Source organism: Myotis daubentonii, chromosome X, assembly GCF_963259705.1.
Source record: "Myotis daubentonii chromosome X, mMyoDau2.1, whole genome shotgun sequence".
NCBI lineage: Eukaryota > Metazoa > Chordata > Mammalia > Chiroptera > Vespertilionidae > Myotis > Myotis daubentonii.
Window position 1 is genome coordinate 12,826,456 of NC_081861.1, and position 17,455 is coordinate 12,843,910.

The window sequence follows — 17,455 nt, forward strand, 5'->3', positions numbered from 1 at the left end:
AGGCACTTGCTGGCCTGAGCCCAACAGGAAGGTCCTGCAAGCTGTGCCCCTAAGGAGGCCCCTGCAGGGCTGGGAACAGTGGCAGGGGGGAAGGAGGGAGAAGCAGAGCCTCACATGAGTCCTGGATTCAAGAAACTCAGCCACTAGGGTTTGCCATCACTGAACTTTTATTGAGCATTTTCTCTGTGCAGAACCCTGTGCACAACGTGGAAGGAAACAGGAGAACATAGCCAAGCCCCTGCCACATAGGATGGAACAAAAGGGACAAGATGGTCACTGTGGAGTCCTGATGGACAGGCAGGAAGCACCTGCCACTGGTGTTACTGTGAGGATTATATGCTCCCTTCTTGACCCTCCAAAGGGCTGCATCTCAGCCCTTTTGGATCTTCCTGCACCTCCCAGCAGCTAAAGGCCTCCCCCAGCAGGGGGTCCAACCAGAGTTAGAAAATGGCCCTGCTGCTGCTGGGGGCTGCTGGGAAACAGAAGGAGGAAGGGCAAGGGTGGCCCGGGGAAAGAAAGGAATAAAGGGAAGGAGGAGAAAGCTCTGTTGGTAGGATGGCTGGTGAAGCATCACTGGCGAATCCACAGCCACAGGTTGACTATGCAGACCGACAGCAGCATGCTAAAGAGCATAACTTCCCTCTGGGTTCTGGCAATTTCCTGGTCTTCCAGGGTTCTCAGACGCTCATTGTTCACACGCTGCTGCAGAGAGACCAACAGCAGGCTGGTAAGCAAAGCTGTTCTAGGGAAGCCCATGGCCCACCAATTGGAAAAATGTATAAAGTTCGAACAGGAAGGGACTTTGCTGCCTTTTGGAGGGGGGGACTACCTCTGGGTAAGAAGCGGCTGATACCAGGGGCCTGGAGTGGGATGGGCTGCCTAAGTTTGCAGGTCCAGCTGCTCTGCACCCTCCTCTGAATGCATCAGTTGTCTTGATGAAGCCAGTCCTTCCCAGCTGTGCAGGGTGAGCAGGGAAGGGCATTTTAATCCTGAGGAGGGCTGCTGTGGAGGAAGCAGCAGCACTGGAGTGAGGGCTCCAAGATGGGGTAACACTCAGGAGCCAGAGAGGGCCACTAGGCTGATAGCCCTCCACACCCACATCTGTGTCCATGGCTTCTGCAGTCTCTGCCCACCCAAGACCCCTATCTCAGACCTCTTAGCCATTCTCTCTGTATAGATGCCACCATCTTCTTACGTTCCCTCTTTGCCATCTTTTTCTCTTCGTGTTAAAGCTGACTTAAGGCTGACAGCAAGATGAGACTTGGGTGCCATGGGCATTGAGAGTAGGGGAGGAGAGCCTGACCTCAATTCAGCTGCTAGAGGGTGAGATGACTGAAATGGCTATGCAACATCAAGGGGGATGATTTATTGCTGTTGTGGCCCACCTACCCCCAAAGCACCAAGATTCTGCCTCCACCCACCAAGTGAGTCCCCAGCACAGCAGACATTCACCTGTTTTCTTATGGCTTCTATCTCCAGTTCATGTGTCTCTTCCAAGCCAATCTCTGCAATTATATCTGCCTCTGAGTTGCTGGGAAATAAGAAAAGACAGCAACTCAGAGGTGCTGGTTGTCCCAGGCCAGGTCTGGCAGGAAGCACAGGAAAGCCATGAGGGCAAGTGAATAAGATCAGGGGCTTCTCTGGATAGTGACTCTGTCAGCCTCTAGTCCTCCCCTTCCTTGGTAAGCATGCCCTAGGGCCTGAGGGCTGGGACCCAGCCCAGCTGAAGAGCACTCAGAGGACTCAAATAGGCAAGGGGCCAGGAGGCTCATGGGCTGTGGTGAGAAAGCAACATGTCTCCAACAAGCTGCTCCCAAGCCCTTCCTGGTCAGTCTGCTGGCCAGACTCTCTGGCCCATCCCAGTCCCTGCCCAGGAAGCTCCTCCTTTCCTCTTGTAGGGTCTCTGGGATCCATCTTACCGCTCATAATGGAATCTTTTGCCTTGGAAGCTGCCAGAACACTCCTGGGGATGACCATCCTCATGGCCTTGTTCTCTTGCCATTCTGCGTACCGGCAGATGAGAACCCTAAGTAAAGAAATGGTCATTCAAAGGAACCTTCATAGCCCCAGCTGAGAAATGTGGCTGCCCCACACTTTTCCCAGGTATACCCGCCCCCAGGAGTCACATGGTGTCTAATCCTCCAGAATCAGGGGCTTGAAGTTTCAGACCATTAGGGGAGTCTTGGAGGCTCACAAGGACGCATGGTATCAGGATAAAAATCTGGTTACTGGGAAACCATAGCCCCTTTCTCTTTCTCTGGGTGAGCCCAGCCATCCCCATGTCTTTCATTTCTATCCATTTCCTAATAACTGGAGTGGATGTCTCTGGCCCAGAGCTCTGGGGCCAGAGGTATCTCGTGCCTTGAAGAGCTAGTGTAAGCTAGAGGAGAAGAATGTGACAGACCCACCTGGGTTCCAACCTCAGCTCTGGGTTTCCCATGCAAGATGAAATAGCTTACGATATGTTTGTTTAACACACACTTACCACATGCCAAGGACCATGTCATCCTCGAAGCCCATACCAATATCAAGCCATTAAATCCTCATCATGACTCTTCAAAACAGGTATTACTATCATCCCATTTTGAAATTTGGGAAAACAGATAGAGAGGTCAAATAACTTGCCCAGCTCACATAACTGATAGGTAGCAGAGCAGTAATTTGAACCCAGGACATTTTGTTCCAGAGGTTGTTCTCTTAACCATTACACTGTGATGCCTCTCATACTTGACATTGCTCCCCCTTAAGACTCCATTAGTGTGACAGTGAAGACAGTAAAATGGTATAAGCCCATAGGAAAGAAGATAATGTAAGAGCCAACAGAGAATGAAAGAGTTCAACAACATTGTAGAATTCAGAAAGTATCAATAAGGAATGAAGCAAGCCTCAGTGTGGCTCAGAAGCAAATGAGGAGCAACTGAGGGTGGTCCCCACCTGGCAGTGCTCAGAAAGGCAGGGAGTTGGAGGCTGCAGGGACACTGGGGTGGTCTTGAGGACCAAGGTGGAAAACGGGCATTAACTGAAGGTATATACATGGAACAATTATCTGCCCCTCCCACCCAACCTGGCTGGCAGTCAGGAACTTACTTCCTTAAAACAGGTACTCTTGCTCCCCAGCCTTGTTGCCTTTCCCCAGTAACCTTTGCAAGAGTGTAAACCATTTTTCTAAAACTTGCCTTCATCCACTGGTGAATGTAGCTAACAGAATTGGCTACAGAAATACTGGACTCAAATGATTCCCTAGAACAAACAGGTCTTTCTTCTCTCCCAAAAAGCTGCCTTTTCCCAGTATCCTTTGCAACAATATGGCCACCATTTTTTTCTAGAATATTCCCTTTTGTAGCTTAAAGGATTGGCTAAAAAATGGTCAGATTCCATTGACTGGATTTCCTAACAGCCAGAAAGCAAAAGGAACCTCACTTGCCTTACCATTGTCCCAGCCCTGATATATATAATATTGTATTTAAATATATTTGTGTTAAAAAAATAAAACATTCAAAATAAATAACTAAATACATTTGTATTTTAAATATTTATATTTCTATATTTATATATAGACATATATTTATATATAAATACAGAAATATAGACATATTTATAGAGAGAGCAATATATACTTATTTATTTCTTTAATACAGGGGAGTATCATTTCACAGACACTGGAGTTTTGCAGAATAAATATATCTGCTCCAGGCACTCTGGACTCTCAAGGCTTAATTCCCAGCCTGAAAAGATGGCTCTGACCTCTTGCTGAATGCCCCTATCCTCATTTGCCTGCTTCTTCCTCCCCCCTCAAGTCAACATCTTGCCCTGCTCGAACTACCATCATCAGGCTGGAGCCCCTACAGCCAGTACTACCAACCCAACCCAGCCACCACGTGCCAAAGGCCCCATAAAGTACCATTTTCCTGGACCGGGAGTTAGTCACATTCCAAACCTTTTGGCCTCCAGCAGAGCCAGCAGCCTTTGACTCCAACCTCTGTCGCCGCTGAGAAGTATCAAGGGACCGGGATCCATGATCTATTATTTCTGGGAGGAAGAACAAAGGCTGTAAGAACACCCATAGAGGCTTTACCAAGGCTTCATGGGCACAGGACACACCAGAAAGAGGTTGGGTCCCCAGACTTCTTAGGAAACACTCAACAACTATTCACTGCTGTCCACTGGCCAAACCTAGGCCACAGTTTGTTCATTTGTTCAAAAGATTAGCAAGTATTTACTGAGGGCTAAGCTCTTGCGGTAAGTTACTGGGGAGAGCTCAATGACCAAGAGAAAAGATCACAGCAATCAAGACACTATCTGTATACAAGGGGAGTAAGGGAACAAAAGAGAAAACAAGCCATCACTATAGATTCAAATCAAGAAACATATGTTTCCAAAATGATAAAAACAAGACAGAAGAAGGCATTGGAGGGTTAAGAGAGAAAATTAATCAGATGGATCTTGTATTAAGCCCTCTGAGTGTTTTTGCAATAGACTCAGTGGTGGCTTGGACAAAGAAGGGACCATACATGTTGAGTCTGCAAAATGTTCATATCAACCCATTTCCCCCCAGCTCTCTGTCACTGAAGCCACGATACATGTATATGGACACCAAGGTACAGACAGTTGCACATACCACCCATGCATTCAAAAACACATACATGCATATAGATGAGTGTCTGCTAAGCCACACACATACTCTCTCCATCACACATGCACAGGTACAGACAACCAAGAGAAGGGACATTTCAGGGGATCCTCACCTGCTGTCACCAGGTGTTCTTGACTTTTACCATGGCTTACAGAAACCAGGTCTTCATCCATGGACCTTTCCATTTCCTCCTTGATGCTAAGGGGCCCTCCTGCCATAACAACCAGTTATTCACTTGTAAGCAATGACCAAGGATGCACAGGGAGCAAGGCAGAGAAGAAGCACTTGGAAAATGAGTGCTTTGAGTCAGAACTCTGGGAAATATATCCTGACATGGGGGTGGAGCCAGATTCCCATTTATACTCAATCTTTGGACCAGCACCTTCTGTTCCTGCTGTATCTTTTTGGCTGGGTTTGTGGCTTTCTCCCCTGCTACTCTGTAAGCAACATAGGAGAAGAGATAAGGCTCAGGACGTTTGCCTGTAAGAACTTCCCTGGCTCTCAGGTCACCTGATTTGACCCTTTAGGAGTGCATATGTTCATCTTCCACAATTTTGAGAGAGAGGCAAGGACTGGCACAGGACCCCAGAGTCAGTCAGTGGCCAGAGCAAGGTTAGATCTCAGGCCTGTTGTGGCTTCTGTAAGCCCAACTCTGGTTAGAGGCATTTTCTGAAGGCATCCTCTGCAGAGTACATCCTGCCTCCCCCATTCCAGAGTTCCCAAGTCGTGGGGGAGATGGTCTTTGGATGTCCTGAAGTCAGCATTTGCAAGAACAGTGAGAACCAAAGGAGAGAAGAGCAGGAGAGGAGGACTTGCCTGTCAACACTATAGCCTCCAGGGTTCCCAAGCCCTTCACCCTCTGATCTAAATCCAAATTCTCCCTCAGCTTCCTTGCTGATTAGATCACTGTGAAGATGTGGCCACTTGGCTAGCTTACAGTCCCCAGTTATTCCATCAAACACTAGTCTAGGTATTGCTGTGCAGGTATTTTGTAGCTGTGGTTAATATTTACACAATTATTGGGCTTTAAGTAAAAAAGACAACTAACCCTCAATAATATGGGTAGGCCTCACCCAATCAGTTGGAAGGCCTTAAGAGCAAACACTGAGGTTACCTGGAGAAGAAAGTCTGTCTCAAGACTGCAGCATCAACTCCCACTTAAGCCTGTTGGCCAGCCCTGCAAATTTTGGGCTTGTCAGCCCCACAATGGCTTGAGCCAATTTAAGTACATTTCTATATACATACACATACACGTGTACATATACATTCATTCATCTTACTAGTTCCTTTTCTCTGAGGAGCTCTGGTTGATACGACCAACAAAGGTTCTATAGGTCAGCTCTTGGGAACACCCCAGAGCCTAGGGGAAGAAGAAGCTGTTTGTTTGTTTGTTTGTTTGTTTGTTTGTTTATTGACAATGTTACAGATGACCCCCATTTTTCCTCCTTTCCCCAATCTACCCAGTCCCCGCCCCACTCCAGGCCTTCATCACACTGCTGTCTGTGTCCATGGGCTATGCATTTATGTTTATAAGTTCTTTGGTTAATCTCATCCTGTCCCCACACCCCTGTCAGCTCTTCTCCAGAGAGATTGGTTCCAGAGCTAGACAGGTGGGGCCAGGGAGGGGGACAGGCAGCCAAGATCACGCCACCCTCTCTAAGCAAGTCCTGGAACAGAGCTGACATAGGCCCTGCCTGCATTCCTGAGGGCCCCTGAAGAAGCCCTTCCCAGCTCCAGCCGAGCAACTGCCATGAAATATGAGCTTTCTGGAGGGCATGTTAGGGGCAGAGAAGTGTACTCTGTGGGACTCAGGAGCTTGGGAAGCAGGAGCCATGCATTTCTGCCAGAGCAGGCTTACTAGATTGAGGAAATAAAAATACAGGATGTCACCTGAATTTGAATTTCAAATAAACAACAAATATTTTTTTTTTTTAGTGTAGAATGCTCCATGTAACATTTGGGACATACTTACACTAAACTTAGTCATGGTTTAGCTGGCATTCACATTTAACTGGGTATCCGTATTTTATCTGGCAACCCTATGCTCTGCCCATCTTCACCATGATCTCAGTATTTGAGCTTGAGCAAGTCTTCCCTTTCTTGGGGCCTCAGTCTCCCCATTAAATGATAAACAATCCTCTCCTGGCTGGTTTGGGAGAGCACTCAAGTCAACAGAGTCAAAATAGTGCAGACAGGCACAGGCAGGACTTTGCATTATTAACCTCAAATCAGATTACCCTCTGACTGCCAATTGCCTTGACCCATTGGGACTTCCTGGGCACTGGGGCACTAGGCCTACAGAGGCACTGCCCCCTAGTGGCAGAAGAACCCACCACCTAAAGCCAAGCAAAATGGGTAAGGAGACTTCCCTTCCAATCTCCCAATGAGACCCAGAAACCCTGGCACTTTACCTTGGGCACCAAGGATGATGGGGCAGTGGGAGACAAAATTTGCATGCTGTTTCTTTCTCACCCCGTCTTTGGCAGGGGAGATATGAGTTGGAGAATAGCACGGACATAAGACACAAACTGCCACAGGCAAGTTGCCCAGAGAGTGAAAGGATATGTGGCTTTGTTAAGGGCAGACAGAAGAAGGGGCTTGAATTTGTCCCTTAACATGTCTCTCTAGCATGCAAAACTTTTCCCTCCACCATAATTTTCTTCTGAAATTGTTCCAAATTCTCATTCCAAACACTCAGAAAAGCCCCTACTGGTATGTCAGCCTTGGGGGCCTGAAGGACTAGAGTATCTAGAGTTCAGAGAGATTTGCTAAGTCTTATGGGGACAAGAGGATGGCCCATGGCCAAGTGTCAGTGATGGGCTGCAGAGACCTAGACCCCAGTAGAAGGTTCCCAGAGGATGGGGCCAGGGGACCCAAATCTCTTCCCACCTCAGAGATTAGGCGCTTCTGGAAAAAGGAGGGTGAGATCTAGGGAACATCTGGCTTATATGTGTGTGTGTGTGTGTGTGTGTGTGTGTGTGTGTGTACACGCACACAGTGTTTTACACAAATGAGATCATACATTTGAGATACTTGTTGTTCTGCAACTTTTTTAGGTGAATTGTGTCCTTTGGGGGATCTCCCATGTCAGAACAAATGTACCTCACATCTTTCAAGCACAGCAAGCATTTTGCTGCACAGCTGCACCCCTGTTTATTGGCATGCTCATGGGCATTTGGGATGTCTAGAGCTTTTCTTTTATAAACAATGTTGCAGTAAACATTACTGACCATGCCTCCGCACACATGGGTGCATGTTTTTATAACGCAGGTGCTAGAAGAGGTATTGTGGGGTCCTAGAATATGTGTTGATAATTTTGACCAATATTGACTGATATTATCAATGTCCCCTCTAAAAGGCATCATTATGATGGACGAAAAGTGATAGCTATTGCATTGTTGCTTTAATTTATATTGCTTTAATTATGACAAAACCTGAGCAACTTTTCATGTTTATTGATCTTCTCTGTTCCTTTCCTGTGAAATGTCTGCTGGAGGGCTTGGATCTTTATTAAAATAAGAGCACCTTTATTAACAGAAAGGGATGGGGACAAAAGCTTTACCTCCCTTCAAGTTAAACATCCCCGAAGAAAAGATATCATCATTTTCCCTAAAGGTGATTGTGAGCACATAGCATCCACTGGGGACCAAACAAACACAGTTAATTGCATCCAAGTTTTTGCTGAAATCTAGAGGGTGTCCAGCCCCCACAGAACAAGTGTGCAACACAGGTAGGTATTCCTTTCCTATCTGCCTATTGGCCCTTGTCTTGTGTCTGTCTCTCTGCCTGTCCCACCACATGCCTCCACCAATGCCTTCCCACCACTGGTCTCTCCCAGCTGTGTAACCAATCATGTACTCTACTTAGATTCTCAAACAGCTTGAGGTCTGATGGCCTGTGTGCTACCTGTTCCTACCTCTCTTGCAAGCAGTAATGGTGGTTGGCAGAGACCCAGGCCCAGGGTTAGTACACCTGGGAGTGACCTCTAGATCTGACACCAGTCATCCTAAGAAAGTTTCTTCCTCTGCTCTGAGCCTCAGATCCCCATATTCACATGCAAGATCGGGCTAAAATCCTGTTTCAAATTGTGTTTCTTGGTTTCAGGGAGGTGTGAAATCTTACCATTTACAACAGCATGGATAGACCTAGAGGGTATTATGTTAAGTGAACTAAATCAGTCAGAGAAAGACAAATACCATATGATTTCACTTACATGTGGAATCTAAAGAACAAAATTAATAAACAGCAAAAAAGCACAAAAAAATAGAAACAGACTAATAATAGATACAGAGAACAGACTGATGGTTAACAGACGGATGGGTGTTAGAGGACTGGGTGAAAAAAGTGAAGAGGTTCCGCAGTACAGATTGATAGTTACAGAAAAGTCAGAGGGATGTTAGTACAGAATAGGGAATATAGTCAATAGTATTATAGTAACTATGTATAGCGCCAGGTGGGTAGTGAAAATATCAGGGAAACACTTTGTAAAGTATAAGATTGTCTGACCAGTATGCTGTACTCCTGAAAATAATACAAAATAATATTGAATGTAAATAAATAAATAAATAAATAACAGGAAACAATTGTTACATGCAATACTATTAGACTGTAGCTCAATAAAACCCTTTGATTTGATTTGATCACACTTTAACTGCAGGTTATTGATAATTAAGAAAAGAAAGGAAGAAAAAAAGAAAGGAAAATTAAAGGAGAAAGAAAGATAAAATATAATTTCAAATGCCAAAGGGCACAATTGTCTGCTGCCTTCTCTGCTTGGAGCCCCATCCCAGGCAGCTACAATTCAAACCCAAGCAAGCAAGCAAGCCGGATTTGGGCTGCAAACCCAGATTTCCTAGGCATCTGAGAGCTTCCTCTCCACCTGATAATAAAACTTATGAACCTGTAAACAACTTTTCTTCCTGCTTCTGGAAGCAGCTGGTACTGAGGTCATCCCTGGAGCCCCAGACCTTCCCCCATCCAGAGGGGAAGGGGAAGTTGAAGGGAAAAGGGAAGGGGGACTAGCAGAGCCTTGCAGCTGTCTTTCTTTTTCTTAAAGAGACAGGAAAGACAGAGGAGCAAACTGCAGGGACTGAACTGGCCCAGGGAAGGAGTGTCACCTCATAAGAAGAGAGGAGTAAGTGGCAGGACCACCTAGGGTAGCCCTTGGGACCCAGCCCCCATAGGGACAAGGCAACCGGCAGGAGGTTACAAGGAGCACCTAGATTTCTAAGTGTGGGCTCCTCTCATCCAGTATGGCTGTTTTGAATCAAGACTGACTAGTGTTCCCTAGCCAGTTTGGCTCAGTGAACAGAGCGTCAGCCTACAGACAGAAGGGTCCCGGGCTCAGTTCTGGTCAGGAGCACGTACCTCAGTTGCAGGCTCCTCCCTGGCCCTGGGCCCTGGTCAGGGCTCCTGCAGGAGACAACCAATCAATGTGTTTCTCTCACATTGATCTTTCTCTCTGTCTTTCCCTCTCTTCCACTCTAAAATCAATGGAAAAATATCCTCAGGTGATGATTAAAAAAAAAAAAAAAAAGACTGACTAGAGTCAGACACTGGAGGTAATGTCCCTGTCCTCAGGGAACTCAAGCTCTGAGGGCTGATAGAAACATGAGGATGTGCAGAAAGCCCAAGGGTCTGTAGGCACAGTAGCAGGGGTTGTTTCTGTGGTGGTCGTGCCCTTAATCCTGCCACACTCTGCCTCCTTAGGAGTATGATGGTTCCCTAGAGTTCTGTCAGCTTAAGAAGAGGGCCTGACCATTTTCCCTAACACCTGCAGCCTCTGACTGCACACCTCTAGGATAACTCACAACCTCTCAAGGGAGCTCAGATTTAGTATAAAAGTCTTCTCCAAGTTGGGTGGAAATGTTGGTCATGCCCCCTGAACTCTGATCTAGTCTGTGGGGAGCAACTCCAGCAGAGATGGGTTAAAGACACTGAGCCACAGCCCTGGCTAACAAACCTACAGGCGGGCTCATGGCCGCTGGGATGCTATGGTCCTCTGAGTTCCTTCAGATCAGCCCCTAAAACAGTGACGGCGAACCTATGACACTCATTTTTTTGGTTGATTTTTTTGTTGTTGTTAAATGGCATTTAAATATATAAAATAAATATCAAAAATATAAGTCTTTGTTTTACTATGGTTGCAAATATCAAAAAATTTCTATATGTGACATGGCACCAGAGTTAAGTTAGGGTTTTTCAAAATGCTGACACGCCGAGCTCAAAAGATTCACCATCACTGCCCTAAAAGGTTCCCTCTTCAGGGATGGGCTGCCTGAACAACTCAGGTGGAGCTGCAATGAGTTTAGGATAATGTTTGCTGACTGATAGCCCAACAGACAATTCAGGATGGCCCTGCATGTGGAGCTAAGAGCAGCACCAAAGAGCAAAAAGGGGTCAGCTTGCCTCCTGCTTCATAGTGTAGCCAGCTGATGTTCCTGCTGCTCCTTCTTCCTCTCTGCTAGCCCAAGAATCCCTTCCCCCAAAAGCTGTCAGCTAATTTGGAAACCCAGTGGGGTTTAGTCACCTGTCTATTTGGTCAATTTTGTCCCATGTACAGGGAAGCAGGTGGGGAAAGACCTCTTTCCTGATCCTCAGGGAGGGGGTTGAACAAGATGACTTTGAAGAGCCCTTAACTTTGCCTGTGGGGTGACTACTCAGGTCGAAATGCATCTGCTTTCTATTGTTTCCCTATCCAGAGGCTGAAAAGTGATGTGTATATAAAATTCAGGAGAATCAGAGGCCAAAGGAAAATGGCCAACAATAATGAGGAGGTGGAAAAAGTGGTACAAAGTTTCAGACGCTGACCAGCTTAAAAGCACAAGCAGCAGCCTCCCCTCTGAGCTGCAGAAAGACATGGAGGAGAGGAGAAGCAGGCCTGAGAAGCTGCTTGTTTTTTTCAGACAAGAAACTGGTGAAAAGCCTTTTAAACAGACACTCTTCCCAGTATCCCCCATTTTACAAATGGACAAGGTGGGGCTCAGAGGCAACTGGGACCTGACTTGGTTCACTTAGCAATTCAGTGGTAAGGCCTAGATGTAAACCAATGTCTTCAGACTGGCAACCCAGGGTCCTTGCTAAAACAGAGGGCTGTCCCAGGAAGGAACTGGCTCAAGAGAGTTTCAGCAAACATCCTCCAGATCCACGTCTCTCTGACATGCCTTCATACTCACAAGACAGAGCCAGCAGGCACAACAGGGAGGGTTGGGTGAATTAGAGTCCAGCTCTAGAGTCCTAGTGCCCCGTCTCCCTGCCATGGATTTGAGCCATAGCTCCTCAGTTAGCTGGGTGACCCGAGGCAATGTACCTCAGTGATCCCACCTAGGAAAGGCAGGTTAGGGTTCATGGGATGTGAAGCACTCACCTCCTAGTAGAGCCAGTGCTTAAAACACGAGCTACTAGGATTTTCCCACAGTCAACAAGGCCTTCTTACTCACCCTTTACAAAAGATGAGCTGTCCATGCCACTAGCAAGGCTGGTGTCCCCTATGTTCAGGCTCCAGCCCCAGCTCTATCAGTGATTTCTCTGCATTCTTCTGGCACTTCAACTCCTGGCCTCTCCACGATGATTCTCTCTAGCATGGAAACGTTGACACATCTTTCCCAGCACTTTGTTGGCTTCTCTCACCTCTATCTCTCTCCTGCTCTTAGTGCACTGCCTGACACATGTAGGAGCTCACTGAATAGTTGCTGAATTAAAATGACCTGAATATCCTATCTAATAATAGACAAACATGGTAATTGACCATACCTCTGCTACGCTTCCCATTGGCTAATCAGCAGGATATGCAAATTAACTGCCAACAAAGATGGTGGCCGGCAGCCACACAGCTGAAGTGAACATGAGGCTTGCTAAACAAACCCCAGATACCTGCTTTCAGCCGGCGAGCAGGAGCCAACTCTTAGCTCCAGTGATGGCAACAGAGTTTCAATTATAGAAGCTAAACAAACCCAGATACCTGATTTCAGCCAGCCGCAGCCTCAGAGCTGGAGCCAGGCCTCAGAGCTGGAGCCAGCTCTCAGCTCCAGTGACAGGTATAGAAGGTAAATAAATCCCAGAATAATAAAAAAAAGAGGCTAGAAGCTTCAGTCGCCCGCCAGTCTGAAAACGGCCCTCAGCCACTCACCCAGACTGGCCAGGCACCCCAGTGGGGACCCCCACCCTGAAGGGGGTGTGACCAGCTTCAAACAGCCATCAGCCCCTCACCCAGGCTGGACAGGCACCCAAGCGGGACCCCCACCCTGATCCGGGACACCCTTCAGGGCAAACCAGCTGGCCCCCACTCGTGCACCAGGCCTCTATCCTATATAATAAAAGGGTAATATGCAAACTGACCCTAACAGCAGAACAACTGGGAATGACTGGTCACTATGACACACACTGACTACCAGGGGGCAGATGCTGAATGCAGGAGCTGCCTTCTGGTGGTCAGTGCGCTCTCACAGGAGGGAGCTCTGTTCAGCCACAAGCCAGGCTGATGGCTGCCAGTAGAGTGGTGGTGGTGGAAGCCTCTCCTGCCTCCTCAGCAGCACTAAGGATGTCTGACTGCAGCTTAGGTCTGCTCCCCGCTGGAAAATGGACATCCCCCAAGGACTGCCGGGCTGCCAGAGGGATGTCTGATTGCCATCTTAGGCCCAATCCCCCGGGGAGCAGGCCAAAGCCAGCAAGTGGTCACCTCTTAGGGGTCCCAGACTGCGAGAGGGAACAGGCAGGGCTGAGGGACCCCCTCCCCCCCTAGTGCACAAATTTTTGTGCACCGGGCCTCTAGTCTATATATATAAAAACCTAAGCGACCATTACAACTGGATGACCAACCAGTTGCTATGATGCTCACTGACCACCAGAGGGAAGGTGTTCAATGCAGAAACTTCCCCCTAGTAGTTAGTGCGCTCTCACAGCCAACCTTTCACAGCCGGCCAACCTCCCACAGTCCCTCCCCCAGGCTGGCTGCCTTGATCGGCTCTATCAGGACTGGGCAAGATGGTCCCAATTGGCCCTGATTGCCTGCTGGGCCAAGGGACCTCACCTGTGCACGAATTTGTGCACTGGGCCTCTAATATATATATATATATATATATATATATATATATATATGTATATATATATATATATATATATATACTGTCTTCACTCATGCTATAGTCCTCTCTCAACACCACGATAGTTGCCCCCATTACACACAGTGTCTTCATTCTTTTTCCTCCCAAACATTCCTCTCCTCATTTGAGTCTGGCTTCCTCATCCACCTCTCAGTTAAAATTCCCTAGGCCATGCTCTGCTCACCAGTGACCTCCTGGCAGCTCAATTCAATGAATCTGCTTCACTCTTCATGTTACTTGGCATCTGGGAAGCATTTCACATAATTGTCCTCTCTCTCCTTCTAGAAACACTTTCCTTCATTGGTTTCAAGGACTTCACACTCCCATAGTGTTCTACCACCACCACCCCCTGCACAGATACCAAAATCCACGGATAAATCCCTTATACAAAATGGCATAAGAACACCCAGCAAGCATGGCTCAGTGGTTGAGCATTGACCTATGAACCAGGAGGTCTCAATTTGATTCCCGGTCAGGGCACATGCCCAGGAAACAGGCTCAACCCCTAGTGTGGGGTGTGCAGTAGGCAGCTGATAAATGATTCTCTCTCATCATTGATGTTTCTATCTCTCTCTCCCTCTCCCTTCCTCTCTGAAATCAATAAAAATATTTTCAAATGGCATAGAGCAATGCATATAGTCAACCCTCAATATCCACAGATTCCCAGTGTCAGATCAAAAACTCTGAGGTTGGTTAAATATGCAGAACCTAGGGATATGGAGGACTGACTGCATGCTTACTGAAAAAATTCTGTGTATAAGTGGACCCACACAATCCAAACTCATGTTGTTCAAAGGTCAATTGCAAATAGATCTCTCTCTCTCTCTAATATATATATATATATATATATATATATATATATATATATATATATATATATATATTAATAATAGAGAAACATGGTAATTAACCATAACTTCACTACCCTTCCCATTGGATAATCAGCAAGATATGCAAATTAACTGCCAACCAAGATGGCGGCCGGCAGCCAGGCAACTGAAGCAAACAGGAGGCTTGCTTTCTCCAGTGATGGAGGAAGCCAAGGTTCCCCACCTGCCACTGCCAGCCTCTGAGCTGCGGTCTAAGAAACAATGTTGCAATTATAGAAGCTAAATAAATCCCAGAAACCTGCTTTCAGCCATCAGAGCTAGAGCGAGCAGGACCGCAACAGTGTTACAGTTATAGAACCCAAACAAACCCAGATACCTGCTTTCAGCAGCCGAGGTCTCAGAGCTGGAGCTGAGCCTCAGAGCTAAAGCCAGATCTCAGTTTCAGTGACAGCCATAGAAGGTAAATAAATCCCAGAATTAAAAAAAAAAAAAGAAAAAAAGGAGAGATTGGGAGCTTCAGTCACCCGCCAGCCTAAAAACGGCCCTCAGCCCCTCACTCAGACTGGCCTGGCACCCCAGTGGAGACCCCCACCCTGAAGGGGGTGTGACCAGCTTCAAACAGCCATCATCCCCTCATCCTAGCTGGCCAGGCACCTAAGTGGGACCCCCACCCTGATCCAGGACACCATTCAGGGCAAACCAGCCGGCCCCCACTCATGCACCAGGCCTCTATCCTATATAGTAAAAGGGTAATATGCAAACTGACCCTAACAGCAGAAGGACTGGGAATGACTGGTCACTATGACACAAACTGACCACCAGAGGGCAGACGCTCAATGCAGGAGCTACCCCCTGGTGGTCAGGGCGCTCTCACATGGGAGGAGCTCTGTTCAGCCACAAGCCAGGCTGATGGCTGCCAGTAGAGTGGTGGTAGTGGGAGCCTCTCCTGCCTCCTCAGCAGCGCTAAGGATGTCTGACTGCAACTTAGGTCTGCTCCCTGCTGGCAAGTAGGCATCCCCCAAGGGTTGCTGGGCTGCCAGAGGGATGTCTGATTGCCATCTTAGGCCCAATCCCCCAGGTAGCGGGCCTAAGCCAGCAGGTGGTCATCCCCTGAGGGGTCCCAGACTGCAAGATGGCACAGGCCGGGCTGAGGGATCCCCTCCCCCGACCCTGAGTGCACAAATTTTTGTGCACTGGGCCTCTAGTATATATATATATACTAGATTCTGTGTCTCTAAGGAACCCTAATACAACCTCCCAAATATGTAATTCAGTGTTGGAGCTAATATTTTCACAGTAGTCTACTTCTATCTGTCTTCTGTCTCTTTTGCCACCAACCTAGCCAATCCCATCACTATCTCTTGCTTGGATGACTGCAATAGCCTCCTACCTTATCTCTCTGATCCCATCATGGTCCCTTTAATCCATTGTTAACATAGTAGGTAGATTGTTTTAAATATAAAAGGCCTGGTCATGTCACCTTACTCCTTAAGGCACTCCTCAGTAGCCTGCCATTATCACTGTAATAAAGACTACAGCTCTGAGTGTAGCCTAGGGAGCTCTGCATGGACTTTCCTCTACTTTTCCAACCTCATCTTGCACAAGTCTTTCTCCTTATGCTACTCTGGCTTCTTCTGTTTCCTTAAAAACATAGTGGCCTTGCTGGGCTCCAGGTCTCTTCATAGGCTGCTCCTCTGCCTGTTTTAATTGTCTTCTATGCTCTTTGCTAACTGATTTCTACTCATCTTTCAATCTTTAAGTTGGGTATGGCTTCCTCAGGGAGGCTTTCTTTGACACTCTCCATTCCAAATACAATGGATCTTCCCCACTGTCCTGTCCTTTCACTCCATGCAGTCTCAGGCCAACTGCTACAATGGTGTGGCAGTGGGGAAAGAGTGAGAAGAGAGGTCTCCCTTTCCAAGCCACACTACCAAAGCACAGTCTTTGCCCCCTACCTGATTCTCTGTGTCTGTTCCAGCAGGGACTTGGAGACACTGGAGTAGAAATGTCTCTCCTCACCATCACCCCTTTAGGTCCCTCATGCCCCTGACTTGCCCTCACCCTCTAAAAGCAATCCAACTGCCTTGTCCCTATAATCTATGGTCTTATGACACAGCTGGCAGATAAGAAAGGGAGGCTCAGTTCCTTGGGTAGTACCCCAAGGGGGACTTTGGAAGCCTGGGGTCCAGACTGGGATAAGAATGGAATTTAAGGTCTCTGGCTCTCTTTCCTGGCATTTAGCCTCTACATTCAATCCTTAAAAGAGGCCCTGAATTTTATTGCTATTGTCTCATCACTACGATGGCTTTTCCTATTAAAGAGTGAATTACTTTCATTACTGGGGATTGACACAACTTGTGCCAGTGATGGCCCATGGCCATATCTCACTCTGAACCAACACCTGAGTGTGTTTGGGGCTAAGACCACACTTCTGCCAAAGGGGAGATTAGGGCGTCATTGGCCTCTGAATAGCCTCTGACTCTTGCCATCCTCAAAATTCAGAAAACTGCCGAAACTGGTTTGGCTCAGTGGATAGAGCGTTGGCCTGCTGACTGAAAGGTCCCAGGTTCAATTCCGGTCAAGGGCATGTACCTGGGTTGCGGGTACATCCCCAGTAGGAGATGTGCAGGAGGCGGCTGATCTATGTTTCTCTCTCATCAATGTTTCTAACTCTCTATCTCTCTCTCTTCCTCTCTGTAAAAAATCAATAAAATATATTTTTTAAAAAAAATTCAGAAAGCTGGACCAAGACAAAGTCTGAGTATCATGGCCCACCTACAAAGGACATAGGAAAAACCTTCCTTCCAGCTCCTCCCCCAGCTCAGAAAAGAAGCAGGGCATCCTAGCCAGGGACACCTCTGTTAGTAACCAGGGATCAGGTGTCAGGGAAG

At 47.3% G+C, this 17,455-nt stretch overlaps 1 protein-coding gene across 1 annotated transcript; it reads right to left on the reverse strand.

Moving 5' to 3' along the window:
- Positions 1-162: 162 nt before the first annotated feature.
- Positions 163-4,851, reverse strand: FATE1 (fetal and adult testis expressed 1). The gene is made up of 5 exons (XM_059680600.1): positions 4,746-4,851; positions 3,902-4,029; positions 1,920-2,026; positions 1,453-1,531; positions 163-702 (listed from the first exon to the last, which is right to left on the reverse strand). The coding sequence occupies exons 1-5, from the start codon at positions 4,849-4,851 to the stop codon at positions 571-573; spliced, it is 552 nt and encodes a 183-aa protein (XP_059536583.1). The 3' UTR covers positions 163-570.
- Between the last annotated feature and the right edge of the window lie 12,604 nt (positions 4,852-17,455).